The sequence below is a fragment of the Apiospora kogelbergensis genome (assembly GCF_038363985.1).
Source record: "Apiospora kogelbergensis strain CBS 113332 chromosome Unknown utg000003l_segment0_segment0, whole genome shotgun sequence".
Classification (NCBI taxonomy): domain Eukaryota; kingdom Fungi; phylum Ascomycota; class Sordariomycetes; order Amphisphaeriales; family Apiosporaceae; genus Apiospora; species Apiospora kogelbergensis.
In genome coordinates, this window is record NW_027117420.1 from 4408985 (window position 1) to 4428185 (window position 19201).

The 19201-nt window shown below is 54.2% G+C and overlaps 8 protein-coding genes across 8 annotated transcripts; 3 read left to right on the top strand and 5 right to left on the bottom strand.

Annotated features, from left to right (window-relative positions):
* Positions 1-1177: 1177 nt before the first annotated feature.
* Positions 1178-2504, top strand: PG998_006175 (uncharacterized protein; the record flags this gene model as incomplete). The annotated part of the gene is made up of 3 exons (XM_066872993.1): positions 1178-1445; positions 1527-1849; positions 1902-2504. 3 exons carry the CDS (start codon positions 1178-1180, stop codon positions 2502-2504), a joined length of 1194 nt encoding a protein of 397 aa, XP_066733090.1.
* A 534-nt stretch (positions 2505-3038) lies between these two features.
* On the bottom strand, positions 3039-6409 carry PG998_006176 (uncharacterized protein; the record flags this gene model as incomplete). The annotated part of the gene is made up of 2 exons (XM_066872994.1): positions 3039-5961; positions 6351-6409. 2 exons carry the CDS (start codon positions 6407-6409, stop codon positions 3039-3041), a joined length of 2982 nt encoding a protein of 993 aa, XP_066733091.1.
* A 297-nt stretch (positions 6410-6706) lies between these two features.
* On the bottom strand, positions 6707-7491 carry PG998_006177 (uncharacterized protein; the record flags this gene model as incomplete). The annotated part of the gene is made up of 2 exons (XM_066872995.1): positions 6707-7432; positions 7477-7491. 2 exons carry the CDS (start codon positions 7489-7491, stop codon positions 6707-6709), a joined length of 741 nt encoding a protein of 246 aa, XP_066733092.1.
* Positions 7492-7504: 13 nt separating this feature from the next.
* On the bottom strand, positions 7505-9094 carry PG998_006178 (ATP-dependent RNA helicase drs1; the record flags this gene model as incomplete). The annotated part of the gene is made up of 1 exon (XM_066872996.1): positions 7505-9094. One exon carries the CDS (start codon positions 9092-9094, stop codon positions 7505-7507), a length of 1590 nt encoding a protein of 529 aa, XP_066733093.1.
* A 643-nt stretch (positions 9095-9737) lies between these two features.
* PG998_006179 (HET-domain-containing protein) lies at positions 9738-11990 on the top strand (the record flags this gene model as incomplete). Its single annotated transcript, XM_066872997.1, has 1 exon — positions 9738-11990. One exon carries the CDS (start codon positions 9738-9740, stop codon positions 11988-11990), a length of 2253 nt encoding a protein of 750 aa, XP_066733094.1.
* A 722-nt stretch (positions 11991-12712) lies between these two features.
* On the bottom strand, positions 12713-15408 carry PG998_006180 (uncharacterized protein; the record flags this gene model as incomplete). Its single annotated transcript, XM_066872998.1, has 6 exons — positions 12713-12872; positions 12940-13344; positions 13477-13860; positions 13948-14318; positions 14427-14664; positions 14768-15408. The coding sequence occupies 6 exons, from the start codon at positions 15406-15408 to the stop codon at positions 12713-12715; spliced, it is 2199 nt and encodes a 732-aa protein (XP_066733095.1).
* A 1887-nt stretch (positions 15409-17295) lies between these two features.
* On the top strand, positions 17296-18542 carry PG998_006181 (uncharacterized protein; the record flags this gene model as incomplete). The annotated part of the gene is made up of 4 exons (XM_066872999.1): positions 17296-17340; positions 17507-17927; positions 18013-18246; positions 18356-18542. The coding sequence occupies 4 exons, from the start codon at positions 17296-17298 to the stop codon at positions 18526-18528; spliced, it is 873 nt and encodes a 290-aa protein (XP_066733096.1). The 3' UTR covers positions 18529-18542.
* Positions 18543-18766: 224 nt separating this feature from the next.
* Positions 18767-18988, bottom strand: PG998_006182 (uncharacterized protein; the record flags this gene model as incomplete). Its single annotated transcript, XM_066873000.1, has 1 exon — positions 18767-18988. The coding sequence occupies one exon, from the start codon at positions 18986-18988 to the stop codon at positions 18767-18769; it is 222 nt and encodes a 73-aa protein (XP_066733097.1).
* Between the last annotated feature and the right edge of the window lie 213 nt (positions 18989-19201).

Sequence of the window (19201 nt, forward strand, 5' to 3'; positions counted from 1 at the left end):
AAGGGGTAAAAGGTTGTTGCAATCTGAAGAGTACGGAGTATGCGGCGATGAAAAGCACGCATATTATAGAGGCTACCAATGCGGACGATTTATAATCCATGCCACACTCTCTCCGTGAATCCAGTGGCAATCGATGCCAATGGAGTGTGTGCAACTTTGTCGCTTCATCACAAGACACCTCTGCCCAAAATATGAGCAAGTCCTATCGTATAACCAGTCATAAAATGCTCGACCGCCTACTTGGAATCAGTGAAGTAAGCCGGTACCGGGTTCTGCCGTTTCCCCTTTGCAACCTTGTAGTTTCCCTTTTGAGATGAGTGAAACGAATCCTCGGTTATTCTGGTGCGGCATAGGAATTGAGTATTATGACCGGGGTTCGACTATTGAGACTCTTTGCAGCCGTTCTCTATTGATATATGACACCTCGGGAAGCCTAACACCGCTTTCAGACTCAGCTGTGACTAGTTGGACATCTACATGATACTGTTCACTTCAAAACAGGAAACGGAAACTCGGAAGAAGAAGGAAATACACCTCCCGAGGTTGGGTAGCTGGTTGGCAAGAAAGATGGAGTAGCGGCGTGTCGACCTTCTCTGTGGCTGACGCCGCATGTTACATAATGCGCCGCCTATACCCTACGCGTCAGCGCTTCTCGCTTCCCAGTATTCGGGTGAGACAGTTGGACAGGGGGTAGGGGTCCGGATCTCGCAAACAGCCCAAGCTGAAAGTTCCTCGGAGAATATTACACATCAACTTCTTCTTCAGTGGCTGTTTCCGTCGAGACCAGACCAAGTCTAGACACACTTCCCCGCTCGGGCCGTTAGAATATGTCGTATAGACTACTGCAAGCCTGCGACGGGGATGGCGTTGTCTACCATCTGATTGGCTGTCGCTCCCGTAGTACGACAGCGGCCCAGACCAAAAGGGGTGCGTTCACTGCATGATCTATCGGCTGCTCTGTGATGGGGGTGACTACAGCCCGATCTGCGTTTTCAGAGAACGGTCATCAGCTCCCCCATCCTAGACCCAGTAGCATAAGTATTCACCCATGGATCTTTTCCCTGTAATTTGGTGTTTTTTTTCATGCCAAATTACCCAATTGTCCACAAACCGCTCTGTCATTACCTTTGCCACTTTATTCACGCTTTTCCCTGCTTCGCTGATTTCACTTATCATAATGGCTGAAATACCACCAGGTCCAACTCTAACCAAAGGATTGGACTTCTCATCCAACAAGATCGGCAACCGCGACGTTTCGAGCGCTGATGCTGTGTACAAGCGTGCCGTGGCAATCATAAAGGAGAAGCTGCCGCTAATGAGCGAGTTAAATGCTCTTCTAGCAGTCAACCTTGGCGATGGGAAGCCACTCATTGCCATTGATGCGAGATTAGATGATGCAAAGCTTGTTGATCTAGGTGTTAGGGAGCCCGACACCAAGATCACTAGTGAGTAATGACCTCGGCCATGATACTATTAGCTGATGGCCATTCTGACTCGTTAACTCTACTATTCTGCTCTTGTCACAGTCAAGCCCGAGTACATCAGCCAGTTTTACGAGGGGAAGCTCGAGCCTCGCTACGGCCTATTCAAGGATGCCTTCTTCCACGAAGCCTCTATGCCACAGGGCAACATCCCCGTCGCCATCAAGTTCGCCGACCTGCTGACTCCAGAGCCCCCAACACCACCGCGACGATATCAAGCCGGAATGCGCGTGCCGCAGCCGACCGAGGACATTGAGCAGGTGAAGCGCGATATTGCCGAGTTCGGCTACGGCCTCGTCGCGAATGCCCTGACTCCCTCCCAAGTCGACATCCTGAGATCCGCCCTGAAGCAACAGGCCGAAGGCGAGGTGCGCGCGGGCGTCGCGGCCCACGACGGGGGGCCCCCATTCGCCCAACCAGCGGTTGTGGACCCTCATCAACAAGGGCGACGAGTTCGTCGACTTCCTCAACCACCCCCTGCTGGACGCCGTGGTCCCCTGGTTCCTGGGCCAGCACGCCGTGCTCACCAGCTACACGGCCAACATCGCGCGGCCGGGCAACGTGCCCATGCAGCTGCACACGGACCAAGTAGCCATCCAGCCGCCGCAGCGCGGGCTGGCGTACGGCCTCAACGTCATGTGGTACCTGACGGACGTCGCGGATCGCAACGGCGGCACGCGCGTGTTCCCGGGCAGCCACCGGGGCCCCGTCGCACCTGCGGACCTGTTCGACCTGGAGGGCACCGTAGCCGCCGAGGCGCCGGCGGGCTCGGCGCTGGTCTTCGAGAGCCGGCTCTGGCACGCCACGGGGCCCAACCGCGAGACGACCCGGGGCGCGGGAGACCGGCCCGTCGTCATGATGTTCTTCATGCGCTCCTTCGTGCGACAGCAGGAGAACAACTTCCTCTCGCTACGACCCGAGGTCGAGACGAAGCTGTCGGACCGCGCCAAGCGCATGCTGGGCTTCTGCACCACGGGTGCTCTGGGCGGGGTGGAGGGGAGGTGCGTGAGGGCATTTATGTAAAGAGAGTTGAGAATCCTGTGGGACCCCTAAGGGATTGATGGAATCCATGATAGAGCGGGATGCTTCTTTTTCTTTCCTGCTTTCTTAGATGACTCTGGGAAGTTAATTGAAGAGCCACTAGTAACCAGATGTAGGAGGGAGGGCGCGGCAGTGAGCTCGGACTATAGCATATCTTGTAGATATATGCATGAATACTATAGTACGAAGTTTCCTAGAGGTGGAATTAAACTCGTGATTTGGCCCCTTGAACATTCTCGGTGATCCGGGAACCGCTCCGACCTCAAACACAGCCATCGGTGGGATGCTGGGTATGTTCTTTGGAATGTAACGTGCCGATGATTGGGGAATGAACTATGTAAGACTTCGTTGAATATAGAAACTGCTATAGGTATCTTTGCATAGGTATATGTATACGAATGATAATCGAGTTGAGAACCGCCAATCACAATCCTCACATTGTTGCTCTTTTTGCTCTAGTTCCTCCAACTTCCCGGCTCTTGTGTGGCCTAGTCTCTACGTCATATCCCATGCCTCTCACCTCTCATGAGCCTTCTTAGCCAAACCCCCTTCTCCCCCTCGCACACCTTGATCCCCATATCCCGCATCGCCCCGCGCACGAGCCCGTCCGCCTCGCGAATGACATCCTCGCCGCGCCGCCACGTATAGAGCGCGACCCCTTCCCGTTCCAGCCGCTCCTGGGCCCTCTCCGAGCCGGCGCCGCCAGAGATCCAGCTTCTTGTTCACCGGCTCCATCGACGACGGGCTGGTCGCGCCCGAGGACCAACCCGAGGGGCTTCGCGCGCCGTGGTGGTGGCCGGCGTAGAAGGCCGCCGAAGGCAGATGTTCGATGTTGTCGAGGTCCGAGTTGCCTGTGCCCCGCCGCTTGGCCGGCATGATCTTGGGGCTGAGCGACAGCGCACTGGCATTGGGAGTACCGCGGCGTCGAGGTGGGGGCGGTGGTGGGGCGGGGCCCCTTGATGAGGCGGACGTGGTGGACGTCGCGGATGGGCGACGGTCGGTGTTGTTACTGTTGGTCGTCCGAGACAGGTCGTGTTGGCTTTGCTGAGAAGAATTGTGCATCTGGGCCAAAGGGTGGTTTCCTGACCTGCCACTCAGCGAAGATGGTTTAGAGGTAGACTGTGATGGCGTGGGAGTTGCCGGAGAGCTCTTAAGAGACACCGGCTTTGCGGGCCTGGGGAGGCGGCGGCTTCTTAGCCGCATTCTGGCTTCCCAAGTTAAGATTGAAAGCTGCGCAGGCTCATCCGACAGATCAATCAGGTCGCCCATAACCGGGCCTTGTGCATGTGGCGACTCTGTCGTAGCTCTCGGAGGCAACGCGGGACGGGATGAGCCATCATCGGTGGAGCTTTCCCTTAACCGCGAAGTCTTGTGGGCAAGTGTTCTGCGTTGGCCTGCATTTGAGGATGTATTGTTCATGGCGGAGTCGAAGTAGCCCGACTGCTCAGGTGTCGTGACATCTCGGATAAAAACACCGATAATGCGACCAGGATGAGCCTCGGCCACGTCCGCGTACACCTCAAGGTCGGCCTCTCCGCTGTCTCCGACAAGAAGAAACTTCCTGTCGGGGAAATCATTCATGATCTTCTCGAGAGTGCCCTTTTTACGCTCGGCCACGGGCTCGAATATTCCCTGAAGCATACCGCTGTATTGTTTAAGGTGTATTGATCCGGGCGGCAGACCCGCCAGCTTGAAATAGCTCGCGATAACGGGGTACAGCTGCCACGGACTGTTGGAGCAGTAATGAATGCGAACACCAAGGTCATGTAGACTCCCGTACCATTCTTTCACACCTTGCACCGTCAAATCGCCAAGATCGCGGACGAATGTGTTTCGGAAGATCTCCTTCGTGCCAGAAGTGATACTAGAGTGCTTGATCGTGTCATCGATGTCGCTGATCAAGCTGATGCCTTTGGGCTCGATGATCTGCACTGGCTCCTCGCAATGAAGATCCTCGTTGGCCAAGATACGGACATGTGTAGGAACAAATTCCAAAGCCGCTCTGAGCACAAAGTGACCGGAATCATTTGTTATCACCGTCCGTGATTGAGATGTGGTGTCGTTGTAAAAGAAGACCGTGATTGGCATTTCAGCGAGAGGCGTTGTCAAGAACGGGCCCAGGCGAGCCATCAGATTAGCATTGGCAACAGCCAATTCGGCATCGTTGAGATCGGCGCCAGTGTTGCTTCGCCTGGCACCTATGACTGGCGAGCCAGGGGCGGTGGGAGGCGAGACGCTGCCATCCGTTTGGCGGAGATGATGGCGACCGTCTCCATCGTCTTCTGAGTCGGTATCTCTGGGCTGCTCGCTATAACCACCCTTTAGGGCCACCTCCGTCTCGCCCTGTCCCCTCTTCTCGATCTCCTGCGCTTTTCGGGCGATCCGTGCCTGCTCCCGCTCTTCTTCCCGTTGCTGGTGGATCGATAGTAGCGACGGCTGCTCTGTTGCTTGGGCCTGTCGCGGTGTCGGCGCCGGTATGCCACTAAGCTGCCGTGCCAGGCCGATCATCAGCCGATTTCTCCGCGATATGGGCGCTTTGTGCGGGTTGTACACCCAGCCGCGCACATCCACATCCACAATGGCCCTTTCGTCCTCGTGCTTCGCCCACTCGAGCCTCCAGAAATCCTCCTCGTCGACAGGGACGGCTGCCGTCCCAGGCGGACCGCCCGGGCCATTGAATTGTAGACCACTGCCCTTGACGTGTCGTTTCGCATACGAGGGGAACAGCACGAGCTGTTCGTTGCCTCTTGATACGATCTTCACATCGGGAAAGGAGCCCGGGATTGTGATCTTACCCGACTCAGGTTCATCAAATTGGTCGGTGCGCGTCTGGTTGTATGACTCTTTGATCTCGTTCATGGCCGCCGCACCAGCGCTATAGACCCGACCAGCCGCAGCCTGTAGCCTTTTGCGCCTGGAACCTCGTTCTCTCGCCTCTTCGCCTGTTCCTGCTCCGCCACTGCCTATTCCGAAGGCCGAGCCATAACTCGAGAGGTAGGACGACATGGTGCCGCTGTCGCTGTTCTCGCCCTTCTTCCGTTCTTCGTCACCGGCGCTTCTTTCGTGGTCGTTCGTTTTGCCAGGGGATCGCTGCAGTTGTTGAAGCGCATGCCGGTTGCGAAAGTGCCGGGCTGTTGTCGTGAGGCTCTTGGGCTTGAGCTTGGGCGGGCCTAGAAGCAGCCGCCGCGCGCGGTCGAACAGGCGCGACTGCTCACACCGACGCCGCTGGCGCTCGAGGATGAATCGGTAGACGCGGTGCTGGAAGCGGTGCTTGAAGTTGGGGAGGGTGTCGAGGTGGAAGCCGATGAGCCGCTCGCGGTAGCTGTCGCGTACCGACTGCGGGAAGAGGTAGCGCAGGAAGGAGGCCCGGTGGTTCTTCGCGCGGGGCTGGGGCGGGAGAAAGCGGCGGATGGGAGGAGGGGGAGCCAGGTTGGCGAATCTGACGGAAAGGGCGGAATGCGATGCTCCTCTTGGTGCTGCTGAGTCTCGAACAAAAGTGTGCAGTTTTCGTCGTATAGGGGATCGTGTTTAAAGCGAAGGCTTGCTTGTTGGTCTCGGGGTTTGGTGAAATCGTGGTGCTGCCTGACGGCTACAGATTTCAGGCTGGTCGCCTAACGTGCTAGAATAAAATTAAGGCTTCGTAAAATGCCCGAGGTCTGGTTCGAAGGCGAAGAGGATTAGATTCGTCAACACAGCAAGACTTCTTTCAATCAGGTAGTGTAAAAATCTCCGGACAGAGTGGTTAGCCTATAGTTACGAAAAGCTATACTTGTTCAATAGAGGGGGAAAGCCTGCATGCAATAGTCGAATGTGCTCTCAAGGACAGACAAGGCAGAATAAGCAAGGTCTTCGGCTGTGACATCAGCACCAAGCCCGACCCCCGCCATGCCATTTTGGCGAGGATATGAGAATATGGGGAAATGCTCGTGCACTGCCAAGCAGCCCAGTCTCGTGCCATCTGATTTCGTGCCGTGCATGCATTTCACTAGTTGATTTCGGAGGAAAAGGAAACCAGGTTCAAGGTCCGATTACTCGAATCGAACAGATGCAGGTTCGAATCCACGCCCATGCATAGACAAGGGATACGAGAAATAAATGTGTGATTGTTTGATAATTGATCGAGCATTTTGTTATTAACGATATGCAAGTCTAACTCGGCATCTCAGAAGTCCAAGCACACTGCACTACCTCTTCTTGATCCTAGAGCCTCCTTTTTTCGACTTGGACTTGTCCTTCTTAAAGTTAAGAACAGCTCCCTTGCCCGACCGCTCGGCAGCTCCCTTCTTCCAAGACCGCTCGTCGCTCCGGACTGTCTTGTCATCCAGCTTCTTTCGGTCCTTGTTGGAGAGCTTGCCGCCGCTCTTCTTCATGAGTCCCTCCTTGAGTCCGTTGAGCTCGGCGCGGCCCGCATCCCGGGCCTTCTTCTTGTCGTCTTGCGACTCGAACCACGTCCGCCTAGGTCGGGACTTGATCTCGTCTTCGTGCATTACCATGTTCTCGCCCTTCTTGATCTGCATCTCGGCGTTGGCCATCTGCTTCTCTTCCTTCTCCTCCTGCATGATAGCATCGATCTCGTCATCCATCTCGTCAATCTGGGCTTGCCACTTGTCGGCATCGCTGGCATCAATCACAAGACTGCCGATCTTGGCACCTTGCGCCTTGGCGGCCTTGACCGCAGCTTTGACGACCTTGCGATCCGGCTCGGCAGCCAAGGTGACGGCAACACCGGAACGGCCAGCACGAGCTGTACGTCCAACACGATGGACATAAATCTCTACCTTTTGCGGTGCTTCGTAGTTGATGACTGTATCAATGCCCTTGATATCGAGACCTCGGGAGGCAAGATCGGTGGCAAGAAGGAAATTTACATTGCCATCACGGAATCCTTCCACGCTTGACATACGCTGTGCCTGTTAGCTTTTGTAGAGGGGTTATGGCAGATCGGAGGGCTTACCTGAGATTGGTTCATGCTACCGTGAAGTTCACCGCATGACATGCCCAAAAGACCAAAAGATGATACGTGCCCGATGGGCGTCCTTTTTCTGCCTGAAGAATACAATGACTCTCTCGGAGTACATGGTCTTGCATACATGTACAAGATAACCGAGTCGCTTGTCTTCGCGACCGGGTCGTAATCGGATGAATTTCTGTTCCAAGTTTTGGACCGTCTTGTTTTGAGCATCCACCATCAGACGAACGGGCTTGTTCATGCCCACACGGATAAGACTGTCAACTGACGACGTCATGGTGGCCGAAAACAGCATGGTCTGCCTGGATTTGGGGAGGGTGGTGAGGACTTCGTTCAGTTCGTCGGCGAAACCATCTTCCAGCATACGATCGGCTTCGTCAAGAATCAAAATCTCCACTGTGTCAACGTTGAAGCTTGCCGAGTTTCGCATGTGATCAATCAATCGACCAGGCGTGGCGATGACGACGTCGGGGCGGAGACGCAACTCGGCCTCCTGGACCTTCAGACTGAGACCACCCACAGCCAGACAGAACTTGATATCGGTGTGGCTGGCGAGTTTGGTAGCAACGGCGTGACATTGAATAGCCAACTCACGCGTTGGTGTCATAATGACGACTCTCGTTGTCGGTACCTTCTTCGGGCGGTACAGTAGTCGCTCCAGGATCGGGACAACGAAGGCGGCCGTTTTACCGGACCCGGTCTCGGCACCACCAACCACATCGCGACCTTCCAAGGCAATCGGAATGGATTTGCTTTGAATGGGGGTAGGCTTGGTGAAGCCAACTGATGTGAGACCACGCAGGATGGGACGCGACAGGGACATGCCCTGGAACGAGGATTTTTGCTTTCTGTCCTTCGTCTTCTCCTCGGGCGCGAAGAAGGCCTCTCTCTTTGCGGCCTCTTCGGCGTCTTCTTCGGCATCGGAAGCATCCGAGTCGCTTGGGTTGTCGTCGGGGTGGTCGACAGCTGTGGCCACGGACTCATCATCGGAGGCTGCTGCGTCTTCGTCTTGGTCCTCTTGATCAGCATCCTCGTCTTCATCTTCGTCCATTTCATCAGCGACACCGCCTTCTGAGTTTTCGGCATCTGAGTCGGCACCCATTCCGAAAGCGTCGTCGGCAAGGACACCATCCTCATCGTCTTCCAAATCGAAATCGGCCTCGTCGGCCTCATCCTCTGAGATCTTGTCTGCGTCGGGCGCGGGTGTGGGCTTCTTCTTCCCCTCCTTCGCCTCCTTCTTCTCCCTACGCCTTCGAATGATGTCGTCGATATCGACCTGTTTCCTCTCGTTCATGCCCTTCTTGGCGCGATCGAAACCCCAGCCCTCGAATTCGTCGCCCATGATGTCGCCAGTGTTGTCGATCATGAACTCGAAGTCCGAGTCCATGGCGCCATCGTCGTCGTCCTTCTTCCCCCAGATACCGCCCTCCTCTTCCTCGACATCGGAGTCGGCTTGCTTTGCGCCCTTCTTGGACTTCTTGGTCTTGGACTTTTTCTTGGGCGGGGCGGCAGGAAGGGGCTCCTCTTCGATTTGGATGTCTTCGTTGTCGGAGATGGTGCCAATGAAGTCGGCATCGACCTTGCGCTTCTTGAGGGAAACCATGGTGGTATATTACGTGTCGGTGGGCGCGCAATTCGGTGCACTTGTCTTGCTGAAAAGATCGGAACCAAAAGCACGATAGCTAGCAGCAAAGTTCTGGCTGCATCAATGGCGGGAAGCTTTCTGCCAGAAACTTTTTAGCGGGGCGGGCGGTGACTTAGAAATGGTTTAGCGGCAACGCATGGCCGCTGCATCCTATCTTCTCCACCTACACCAACCAACCAACCTGTGTGTACGCTACACCATTTCATGACCAATCATTACTGAATGCATATTGCAAAGCGTACAGCCTTCCATGGCTGGATAGCTGGAGGTGTAAAAACATACTGCGGTTTGGGGCTTAGCCGTGACAGCCTATCAAGTGTGGCCATGCCATTGATGGTCGTGTTCTAAGCCACGTAAAATCAGCCTATCGGAATGAAATCACTCCATCCTCGAAAGAATTACTACCAGTGAGCGACCGGGTGTATTTTGGCGTACTTTACGCGACGGAGAAATGTGGAGGGAACCTGGATGTTATTCAAACTTGGTCTGACGGAGAGAACCTGAATATCACTCGATGCATCACCCTATCGTCTAACTCTTATACTCCCACCCTCGATGCCCAAAAATGTGTTCTCGCAAAAACTGATCAATAATATGCCCGATGGCGTGTAACGAATCTTTCGAATACGTCCCTCTTGACCTCAGCCGGCCAGCGCTTCGGCTCCTACATTTGAAAGCAGCCCGCAACGTGACGACGCTCAAACGCAAAAGGTTACTGCTAGAAGGCGAAAATCCGCCGGTAACCGAAAAGGAATCGGCGATTGAATGTGAACTTATCGAGTCATTCTTCGATACCGACTTGGTTCCCGACTACGAGGCTGTCTCATACACATGGGGCAGTGCGGACGACCCCCGTGAGATTTGCCTGGAGGGCTCTGCCTTCTTGGTCACGCATAATCTATGGTCACTTCTGCTTGATATACGCTACCTACACCAGGATCGCATACTTTGGATTGATGCCATCTGCATCGACCAGGGTAACCACAGCGAGCGTGGGCATCAGGTCCAGCAAATGAGTCAGATCTATCACAATGCTCAACGTGTGATCTTATGGCTTGGTCCGTTGACAAACCCAATCAGCATACTTATGGATTCCCTGGCCGATCTGCAACAGCAAATGCGCGGGTTGAATTGGACACCAGACGATCCCCGGTGGCAAATTATCAAGGAGAGAACCCACGGGGATACCCTACGCTGTGCCCTCATGGATCTTTTGGAACGGCCTTGGTTTCGGAGAGTTTGGATTATACAGGAAGTTGCCAACGCTCGTGCTGCGATAGTGCATTGTGGCTTCAAATCTGTCTCTTCCAGGATCTTGACGGCTTGTCCAAGTATGCTACATGTCGCCGCCAGCTCTCAATGCCAAGCAATACTTGATATTATGCCCGGACCCTCTCGGAGAGACTCTTGGTGGAGTCGGGGACGGGACCTCAATACACTGCTCATCAGATTTTCTGATACTAAGGCCACACGTGAGCACGATAAGATCTTCGCCCTCCTCGGCTTATGTCCAGAAGCGAATGCTAAGATCTCCGTTGACTATAACAAACCAGTTCCGCAGCTTATCCGGGAAACGTTGTCCTTTATATACAACTGCGCTATCGTCTCTCTCCCAACTATCAATTCGGTGGAAAGCCTCCTGGCCACGCTTGCAACTGGAGGGATGCATAACATCATTCTTGAGCACAAATTACGGTATTCAGACACCGCTAGTGTTGAAAGGTTTCTTCTTGCGCATGAGACGCAGCTTTTCTTGACTCCAGATGTGTGTTACGCTGCAGCGGAAAGAGAGCCTCACAGCGAAGAGATACTGAAATCTATTTTCAGTCTGAAGGAAGAAGACTTTCAACCTTTAGATGATGACGGTATTACAATATCGCTATTACGATTAATAAGTTGTGGAAATGTGACAGCTGTTAGGCTGTTTTTGGACCAGCACCCTACCCACAACATCAACTCACAATACACCAAGCTTTACACACCAATCTCTCACGCATCTGAGCTTGGATATGAGGGTATGGTTAAACTACTCCTTGACCGTGGCGCTAAACAAAGTTACGGGGACATTAAAGGAGCGACTCCGCTTGTTGCAGCGTCGAGAAATGGACATGAGGGTGTTGTCAAACTACTACTTGATCAAGACATTCGAGATCGGTTTACAATTGAGTGCGAAGTAGCTGCCATTATCGCAGCAGCGAATAATCGACACCTGAAAATCGTGCGGCTGCTGCTTGAGCAAGGTGCGGAGCTTGGAAAATGTTCCGATGCGATTAATAAGATGCTATTCGCAGTACCATGTCTCAGGCGCAAGGATGTGGTTCAACTTCTTCTTGATCACGGTGCCAAAGGTGACTGTGTTGACTCTTGCGGCAATACTCCAGTCATTAAAGCATCAGAAATAGGATACGCGGATACTGTACGAGTATTACTCGACAGTGGTGTCAATCATGGCCACAGAAACTATGATGGCTATACCGCACTCATGTACAGCTCAAGGATGGGCCACAAGGACATTGTGCAGCTGCTACTAGAGCGAGGCGCAAATTGCGAAACCAGAAACGCCCAGGACGAAAATGCGCTTCTCTTAGCCGCTGTATGTGGTAACGATGACGTGGTTCAGGTATTACTCGACCACGGTGCCAATTGCAACACCTGGCACAGATCATGGGATGGAAATTTCGAATCCCCAGTTTCTGTGGCAATGAAACTGGGCCATCAGCATGTCGTGAAGCGTCTTCTTGATGAAGGAGCCAAGCTGCCTTGCGCGAATGACGACACTTCCGACTCTGAACTCTCGTCGACTTCGGACTCGGAGGAGCTAGAACAACCAAATGATGGATCTGAAGGGGATTAAAGAGGTCAAAAATGTAAGCAGTCTCGCATGGGCTAAGCAAGAAGATGAGCAAGCTTTCAGCATATTGGAAAGGAAGTTTGTGTTGTCAGGCGCGTTTAGGAATCTGGCGGTTTAAACTGATTACCCCTTGCTCAGGACATCTTGGGTATGATCCTCGCTAAGAAAGGAATGTGGTTTATTGCAATTTCAGACTTAGATACATCTTTAACCTGGTCGCTGTTATCTGTAAATCGAAATCCTTCGTTGCCAGATTGAATGACTTAATCTCAACACAGAATGAGATAACACTGTCGTAGATGAGGTACTATACCATCCAAATAGTATTAGCTTCAGACATTCCTCAATATTAATACGCATGCTGTGTTGCGTCTAATGAGTGGGTAATTCGGCAATGATCCGAAGTGGCGAAAAAGGAGCCAGCATATATAAGACAGTCGCAGCTGCAGCGTCACTCTAAATGTTTGACAAATAAACTCCTCCTAAGCAAAGCCCAACGGGAGCCTGATTTTCTATTCCACTTTCTGGATTCTGCAGCCAACTCAATCATTCTCTAGATGTTCAATTACACTCCTACTTGTCCATTGATTCGCAAAGACGTCATGTGAAAATTCAAAGGGAAATCGAGAGAGGAAGCAGGATGGCCACCAAACTCCCATACAGATTGCTTCCAGCCCGCGAAGAGAACTTACCCACTCCTCCCCTCCCCCTTAGATCTCGATCGACTATTCGCCACCCCCACTTCCGCGCCGCCCCTTGCCTTTCTTCCGCCGGCTGCTGACGACCCCATCCACAACGGGCTGTTGCTGATCCCTGTCGTCGTCGCCCAGCTGTAGCTTGTACGTCGCATCGATGAGGTCATCCGTCTCAGCGCCGCTCTGGTCGCTGATGCCGATGCGAAAGACGATGGGGTACTTTTTGCGGGAAGATCTCGAGGCGCGTGTGGCCCGACAGCCGGGCCTCGAGGTCGTCGAACATGTCGTCCAGGTCCGGCGGCAGCCGCGTCCCGTCCGACCGGGCCTTGGAAAGCAGCTGGTGCAGCACCTTGTAGATGAAGGGGAACGCGTTGCCGCACCGCTTCATCTCCTCCGCCGCCAGCACCAGGTAGAACCGCGCGTGCGGGTCGACGTCGTCCGACTTGGCGAGCTCCTCGAGCAGCGACGACGTGAAGAGATGGATCGACCCGACCGTCGTCGAGCTAAAGGGCGGGCCGCCGTACCGGTACCGCTGCGTGTAGATGATGCGGCGCATCTGGGAAAGCGAGGCTTGGGTTATGGCTTTGGCGTTGGCCTGGTCCGGGAAATCAAAGTTGGCAAAGGGTCGGAAGAGTTGCACCATGATGCCGTGGAAGAACTGACTACAACAATACCGAATCTGGTGTCAGTACCGTGGAATGGGGAGATAGGGAGGACTTTACCGGAAGTGAAAGAGGAAGCCAGAAAAGAAGCATGTCAACAAGAGCATTATTGAGTATGGAACGGGCGCGTACTGCAAATCAAGCGTCGACGGCAAGCTTTCCGAGTCCTGGACCAGCTCGAGCGGTAGCCGATCAGACCAGTTGAGAAGCCGTGCCTGGATGCCCTTGTACCGATCATACCTGACCTGGACGTCATTGAGGCCATGCTTAAGCGGCGACGATGGCCTGTCGGGGTGGCTGTTCTGCTGTTGATTTATAGCCCCTTCCCATATGATGATCCAGAGTTCCGAGAAGGCGCGTGAGGTCAGGTCGCGATGTAGGCGGTGTTCTGGCCGGTGCAGCGGAAACGGATTCCACGCCACCTCGCTATAGTCGTGGTTCTCGGGGTCGTAGAGAGCCGGATAGTAGGGCGGGTTGGGTAGCTCGAGGCTGCGGCGGCGGAAGAAGGAATGCACACTATTATTCGGCCGGACAAGGGTCAGTCATTGTTCGGTGCCAGTAAGTATGCCATTATTTACTCCGTCAACGGCGAAAAGGAAAGACAAGACTGTATCAAAGAACAGGAACGTCGAGATGCGAAATGGTGCGTACGACTGCCAGTTGAATAGCCCCCATGCCACCATTGCCTCGCCCCGTGTCATAATCCGCGTATAGTCGTCGCATAGCATCGGTTCCCGGGGTAGCGTGCGAAAGAGGCCTAGGTCGATGCCAATCCTTATGGATTCGTTCTCGAATTCCAGCCCCGTCTTTTCGGCGCCGTTGGAATAGCACCACATGTTCAGGAGCGTCGCGGTGGGGACGAGCATCAGCCGCGGCTGCTGCTCTGAGTCGGATTCCCAGAGCTCCCGGGCTTCCTCGAAGAATTTAGGACCGAAGTCGCGGCAAAGGTCGTGATCAATGGCGGAATAGTTTAACTACAATCATCACCGGTGGGGTTGGTATTTATCAGCTCCCGCTATGTTGGTTTTGGGACAATCGAACGTAGCTAAATCAAAGAGGGTGAAAGCTCGGAAGGTAAGTACCGTGGCAGCAGCAAGGAGAGCATTCACAAACACGGGCGAACAGTAATCTCGTTTTCCGGTGGATATCTGATCCAAAAAGAGTTCCTCGTCAAACAGTCGCATCGTGGCGTGGTCCCAGGACAGGTATAAGGAGATGAGGTTCCTAACGATCGTGTCGCTGTTTGTCACGGTCGTCCAGTCAGACGCGTGGATTTGGAGAAGCCGGTCATCGTATAGTTCACGGGTACGATCCAGGTGCCTAAATACCCGACAAGTCAGTCCAACAAAGTCCATGGCGTTCGCCACTTCGATTCGGCGATGAATAAACATTGTCGCACGCGGGCGATAAAAGGGCCAATCACTTTGCGTCTTCGACCTCGTCGGCCGTGGCCCAGTCGTCCTCGTCCGGGTTGGCGTCGGTTATATTCCTCATCTTGTAGCCGAGTGCGGATTGGATCTCCTCGACGGGCGGCAGGAAGGGGTAGGCATTCGAATGATCGACGCCGAGCATGACCTCCTCACGGTTCTTGGGACAGGGAGGAAAGGGGACGTCGTCGTTTGCCTCGGGGCCTTGGCCGCCCACCATGCGCGTGTCGGCAAGCAGGTAGCCTGCCTTGACGTGGTGGAGGGTGGATTGGACATTGCCGCTAGACCGCAGGCGTTGCAAGATGACCCAGGCTTCGTCCTCGGGTCGGCTTCGTAGCATCTCGAACAACTCGTGGAAGCTTTGGTGCTGTTCGGCCAAGTGGTGGTACTGTCGACGGAGGTTCGCGGTCGGGGTGGTGTTCGGGTCATCGTCATAGGTGCACTCGGCAGTACGGGCCCGGCAGGAGCCGCACGAGGGACGGAGGCCGTCGCATTTGGTTTTGTGAGAGCGGCAGCGGGCACAAGCAAGTGGTACAAGTTTTCTCTTCTTGACAGGTTCGCCAGGCTCGCCAGGCTCGCTGGAGTCTATGCTAGCCTGGACTCTGGGCAGGAGGCGACGAAAGCTCGGTGACGCCATACAAGACAGGAAAGAATCACGGGGGAAGAAAGAGGATAACTGGAGTCGGTAAGGCTTGTGATGGACCGTGATGGAGAGCAAGATATTTATTGACGAGGGATGCTAACTCGGGACAGGCAGACGATCAATCCACCTGCAAGGTTCCCCAGCCGTGTTCTCTGGGGGAGTCGTAAGGAGGATGGTTGGAGTTGATACCGCGGCTGGCTGGGCCATGGTTGTTGCCGGCAGGACATGTGGTGAATTGATGTACGGAAGGACGTATATCAGTACATCCTGCAGGCACAATACGAAGAGACAAGTATATGGCCTGAGCCTGGGTCTGGGCCCCGGCAGGCACGTCCCGTTATTATAATTGGGTGGGGAGGCGCTTGCAGGCTTCTGGCCAGCCTTGGGGCTGATTTCCTTTTGCATGGAGCCCGGAACGCGTGCGATAGGTCGATTGATCCCGGAGACAGACATATCCGTCGTCATTGTGAACAGCAAACATCCGTATATACGTCTAGTCAAAGGGCTCAACCCAAACAACTCAGCCCACAGTGCCGGAGGCCAATTCCGGTTTCTTGGTTAGAGCTCGTACGGGCTAGCCCCGAAACGCCCTCTCTCCACCCGGCAACATGCTTCCCTGGGCAAAACCAGGAAGGGGACACGGCGAATGGAAATAAGAAAAGACGGCATAACAAAGAGGGAAGGAAAGATAGAACGGCCACGGCTCGGCGGCAAATTCCGCACAGCACACTACACAAACTCTCGGGATGCTCTAATATGTTTCTGTCGTACAACCACAGAAATATCCGGAGGTCATCCGGCTCCTCATGGGCCAATCACCGGATAGATCCCTTATGACATCACCATGAAAACAAAATCATTGTGAGGCGACAATCTGGTTTCGTGGTATATTCCATCCCCTAGCCGAGTCAGAATACCGTGCAGTGACAATAGTGATGGGTGTGTTGCTGTAGTATGCCAAGCACGTGGGCTTAGGCCGTGTTTCTTTCCGATTATGATTATCGATGATTCGTCTCGTCGCAAGCTATCTTTCAGCCGACTATCAACGGATTTTAGTCGCCAGGACTCCGGGGGCTCCAGGGGCCCTTGGGACTTGTTTCTAGGGGGCTCGCCCCTAATCGTCCCTTTTCATCTGGAAAGTTGATTGTATACAGTGCGTATGCTTGCAAGCCGAAAAGCCTACTGGAAGCGATTGAAAGCTGACCTGGTTTCAGCAGATTTCATCTTAGTCGCCTGAAAAGAAACACGCCCTTAGGCTGCGAGACGTCAGCCCAAGGACGGCCGCCAGCGGCTTTCCAAATTCGACAATGGAAACCCGCTGCTCGGGGCGCGGTCGTGCAAATAAGCTTGGACACCAGTCGCCGATGGTGGCAGCTGTCCCGATGGTGGTAGCTGTCCCGATAGTGGCATGGCCTTCTTCTGATTACTATCTCACGTTCATTGGAAAAAGCAAGTTCCGCGGTACGCGCCGGATCAAAAACCGATTGAATGGACGGTAGACGGCTGGACACGGTTCATGCGCGGCCTGCGCTTAACACCGACGACCCCGCCTCTGCCTTCCCTCGCTGCAGGCTGCTTACTTCTTGATATGTAAGCTGGCTGGCTACTGGCTGTTGGAAATAAGATGTTGGACCCTTCTGGACCCTGCTGGACCCTAGTACTGGATGGACCCTGTCGCTTTTACTGTCGCCCCCCTCTGGCCCCCCCGCCCGTCAATCAGCATCCATCAGAGTTCGGATTCTACCCTGTCTTGTCTCGTGTGCACGATATTCACCATATCGGTCCAATATCCTGGTGATCAATTTATTCCCACGCAGATATTCATTCCCTTTTAGTCAGGCTCACGATCATCAATTGTCAGAGTGACGTCAAGCCGAGAATATGAAGACCCAGACCGTCATCGCAACTGGAGCCTCGTCAGGTCTCGTAAGATTTGACCCCTCCGCCTCCTCCCTACCCCACCCTTGCCGCATGCACCGTCGTCCCCTTCCTTGCCGCCTACCGCCACGTTTTGAATATCCATCCGGAACTGCTGCCAAGCAGCAGGCAGCTCGCTAACTGGTCTGGTGGGGTTTTCGTTCGGTCAATGTAGGGGTTTGAAGTCATCAGGCAGCTCCTCGAGGAGCCTCAGCAAGAGACCGCCTACACTGTCATCATCGGCGCCCGGGACGCGCAGCGTACCATCGCGAACCTCGCTGAGCTGCAGTATGACAACAGCAGGCACCGCGCCGTGGTGCTACGTCTCGAGCTGACCGACCTCAAGAGCGTGCACGAGTTCGCCGATAATGCGTTGGCGAGGGTCCCCGACCTCACGCCAGTCAACACTCTGTTCCTCAATGCCGGCATGTCCAAGGATGCCGGGCCCTCTTCCAATGGTTCCAAATGGTGCGATGCTCAGGTCGTGAACCAGCTGTCTCAGCATTATCTGATCCATCTGCTCCGAAACAAGCTGATAGCCTCCAAGAGCCGCATTGTGGTTGTCTCTAGTGGCGGCATTAGAAGAGGTGACCCAGGTAAGCTTTTCGCCGCTGCGATAATTACCATTTCCCCCTCGGCATAGATAACATGCTTATGTAGCATCTTTTACGCCACAAATAGCGCGCGCAGAGACGAGCCTCCTGGCGAATTCCGGAGCCGATGGTTTCACCGTATACGTTGATTCGAAGCTCACCCAGCTGATGAACGCCCATTGGTGGCGTCGGCAGCTTGCCGGTTCCTGCACCGTGGTAGCGGTCTCGCCGGGGCTCATACCCGACACAGGCATCTTCCGGAACTACGACCAGGAGAAGAGGCCCACCATGGCGTCTACGGATGCCAAGACGGTCGAGGAGGGTATGTCATTGTCTAGCTTGGCTAGGTCCCTTTTTGAACCCCGCCATTTCCAATTCCCCGCTACCATTCACCAGTCCAGCTAACAGGGCGCTTTTGTTATGTGAAATAGGGGCCCGGAGCTTGTTGCGGGCTTTCACTTGCACTGACATGCCTGAGGACCCGGATCGGATCTTCCTGACGAGCTGGGGTGAATGGTGGGAGACGAGCGAAATCCAGGCCTCGCTGGATAAGGAGCTTCAGAACAAATGGAGTCCCAGCAAAAACGACATCCAGAGAGACTAGAACAATGTCCGAGCTTTCTGGGCCGGCGAGTCACACAGCGACAATCAATGTGCACATACAGATGGTGTGGTTGGTTATGCTGTCTACGTTCTTTTCCTTTCTTTTGCGACTTCACTCATCTACTACCTACAGCGCTTATATGGTACGTCTAGCTAGATTCCAGGATGCATGTTTGCTGGAACACAGCGAATCGGATAGCATACACAACCCCTCTTTAGCTTAGCAGCTAGCTGGTTAATCATACATCCACAAGAATCCTTCGTTCGACCTGGACCTCGACCCCAGGTGCCAGGTCTAGTTCCTTGCGCCCCCAGATCCAGACTGCCGCAGTGTGAACCGCCTCCATATCTCGGCTCAGACCTCTGACCGTCGTGTAGGAATCGCCCTTGTAGATGCACCCGCATGAGGAGAGGATCGTCCCCCACGCCAATACGTGGCGACTGTGTAGTTCGCCGTCCATTGCAGTAGTTTATGATGATGGTGCGGCTGTGGTCGTTATCCGTCGGGTTTCACCAGCAAAAATCGAGCTTCTTAGGGAAACATTGACACTGAACGCGACTAGGTTCAGGACCATAAGTATTATCAGGAAGCACGGCTGGGTCAAGATAGCCAGCATCGACGCGTCGTCTCTGGGGGTATGGAGACGTCTTTTGCAAACGCCACAAGAGAGACA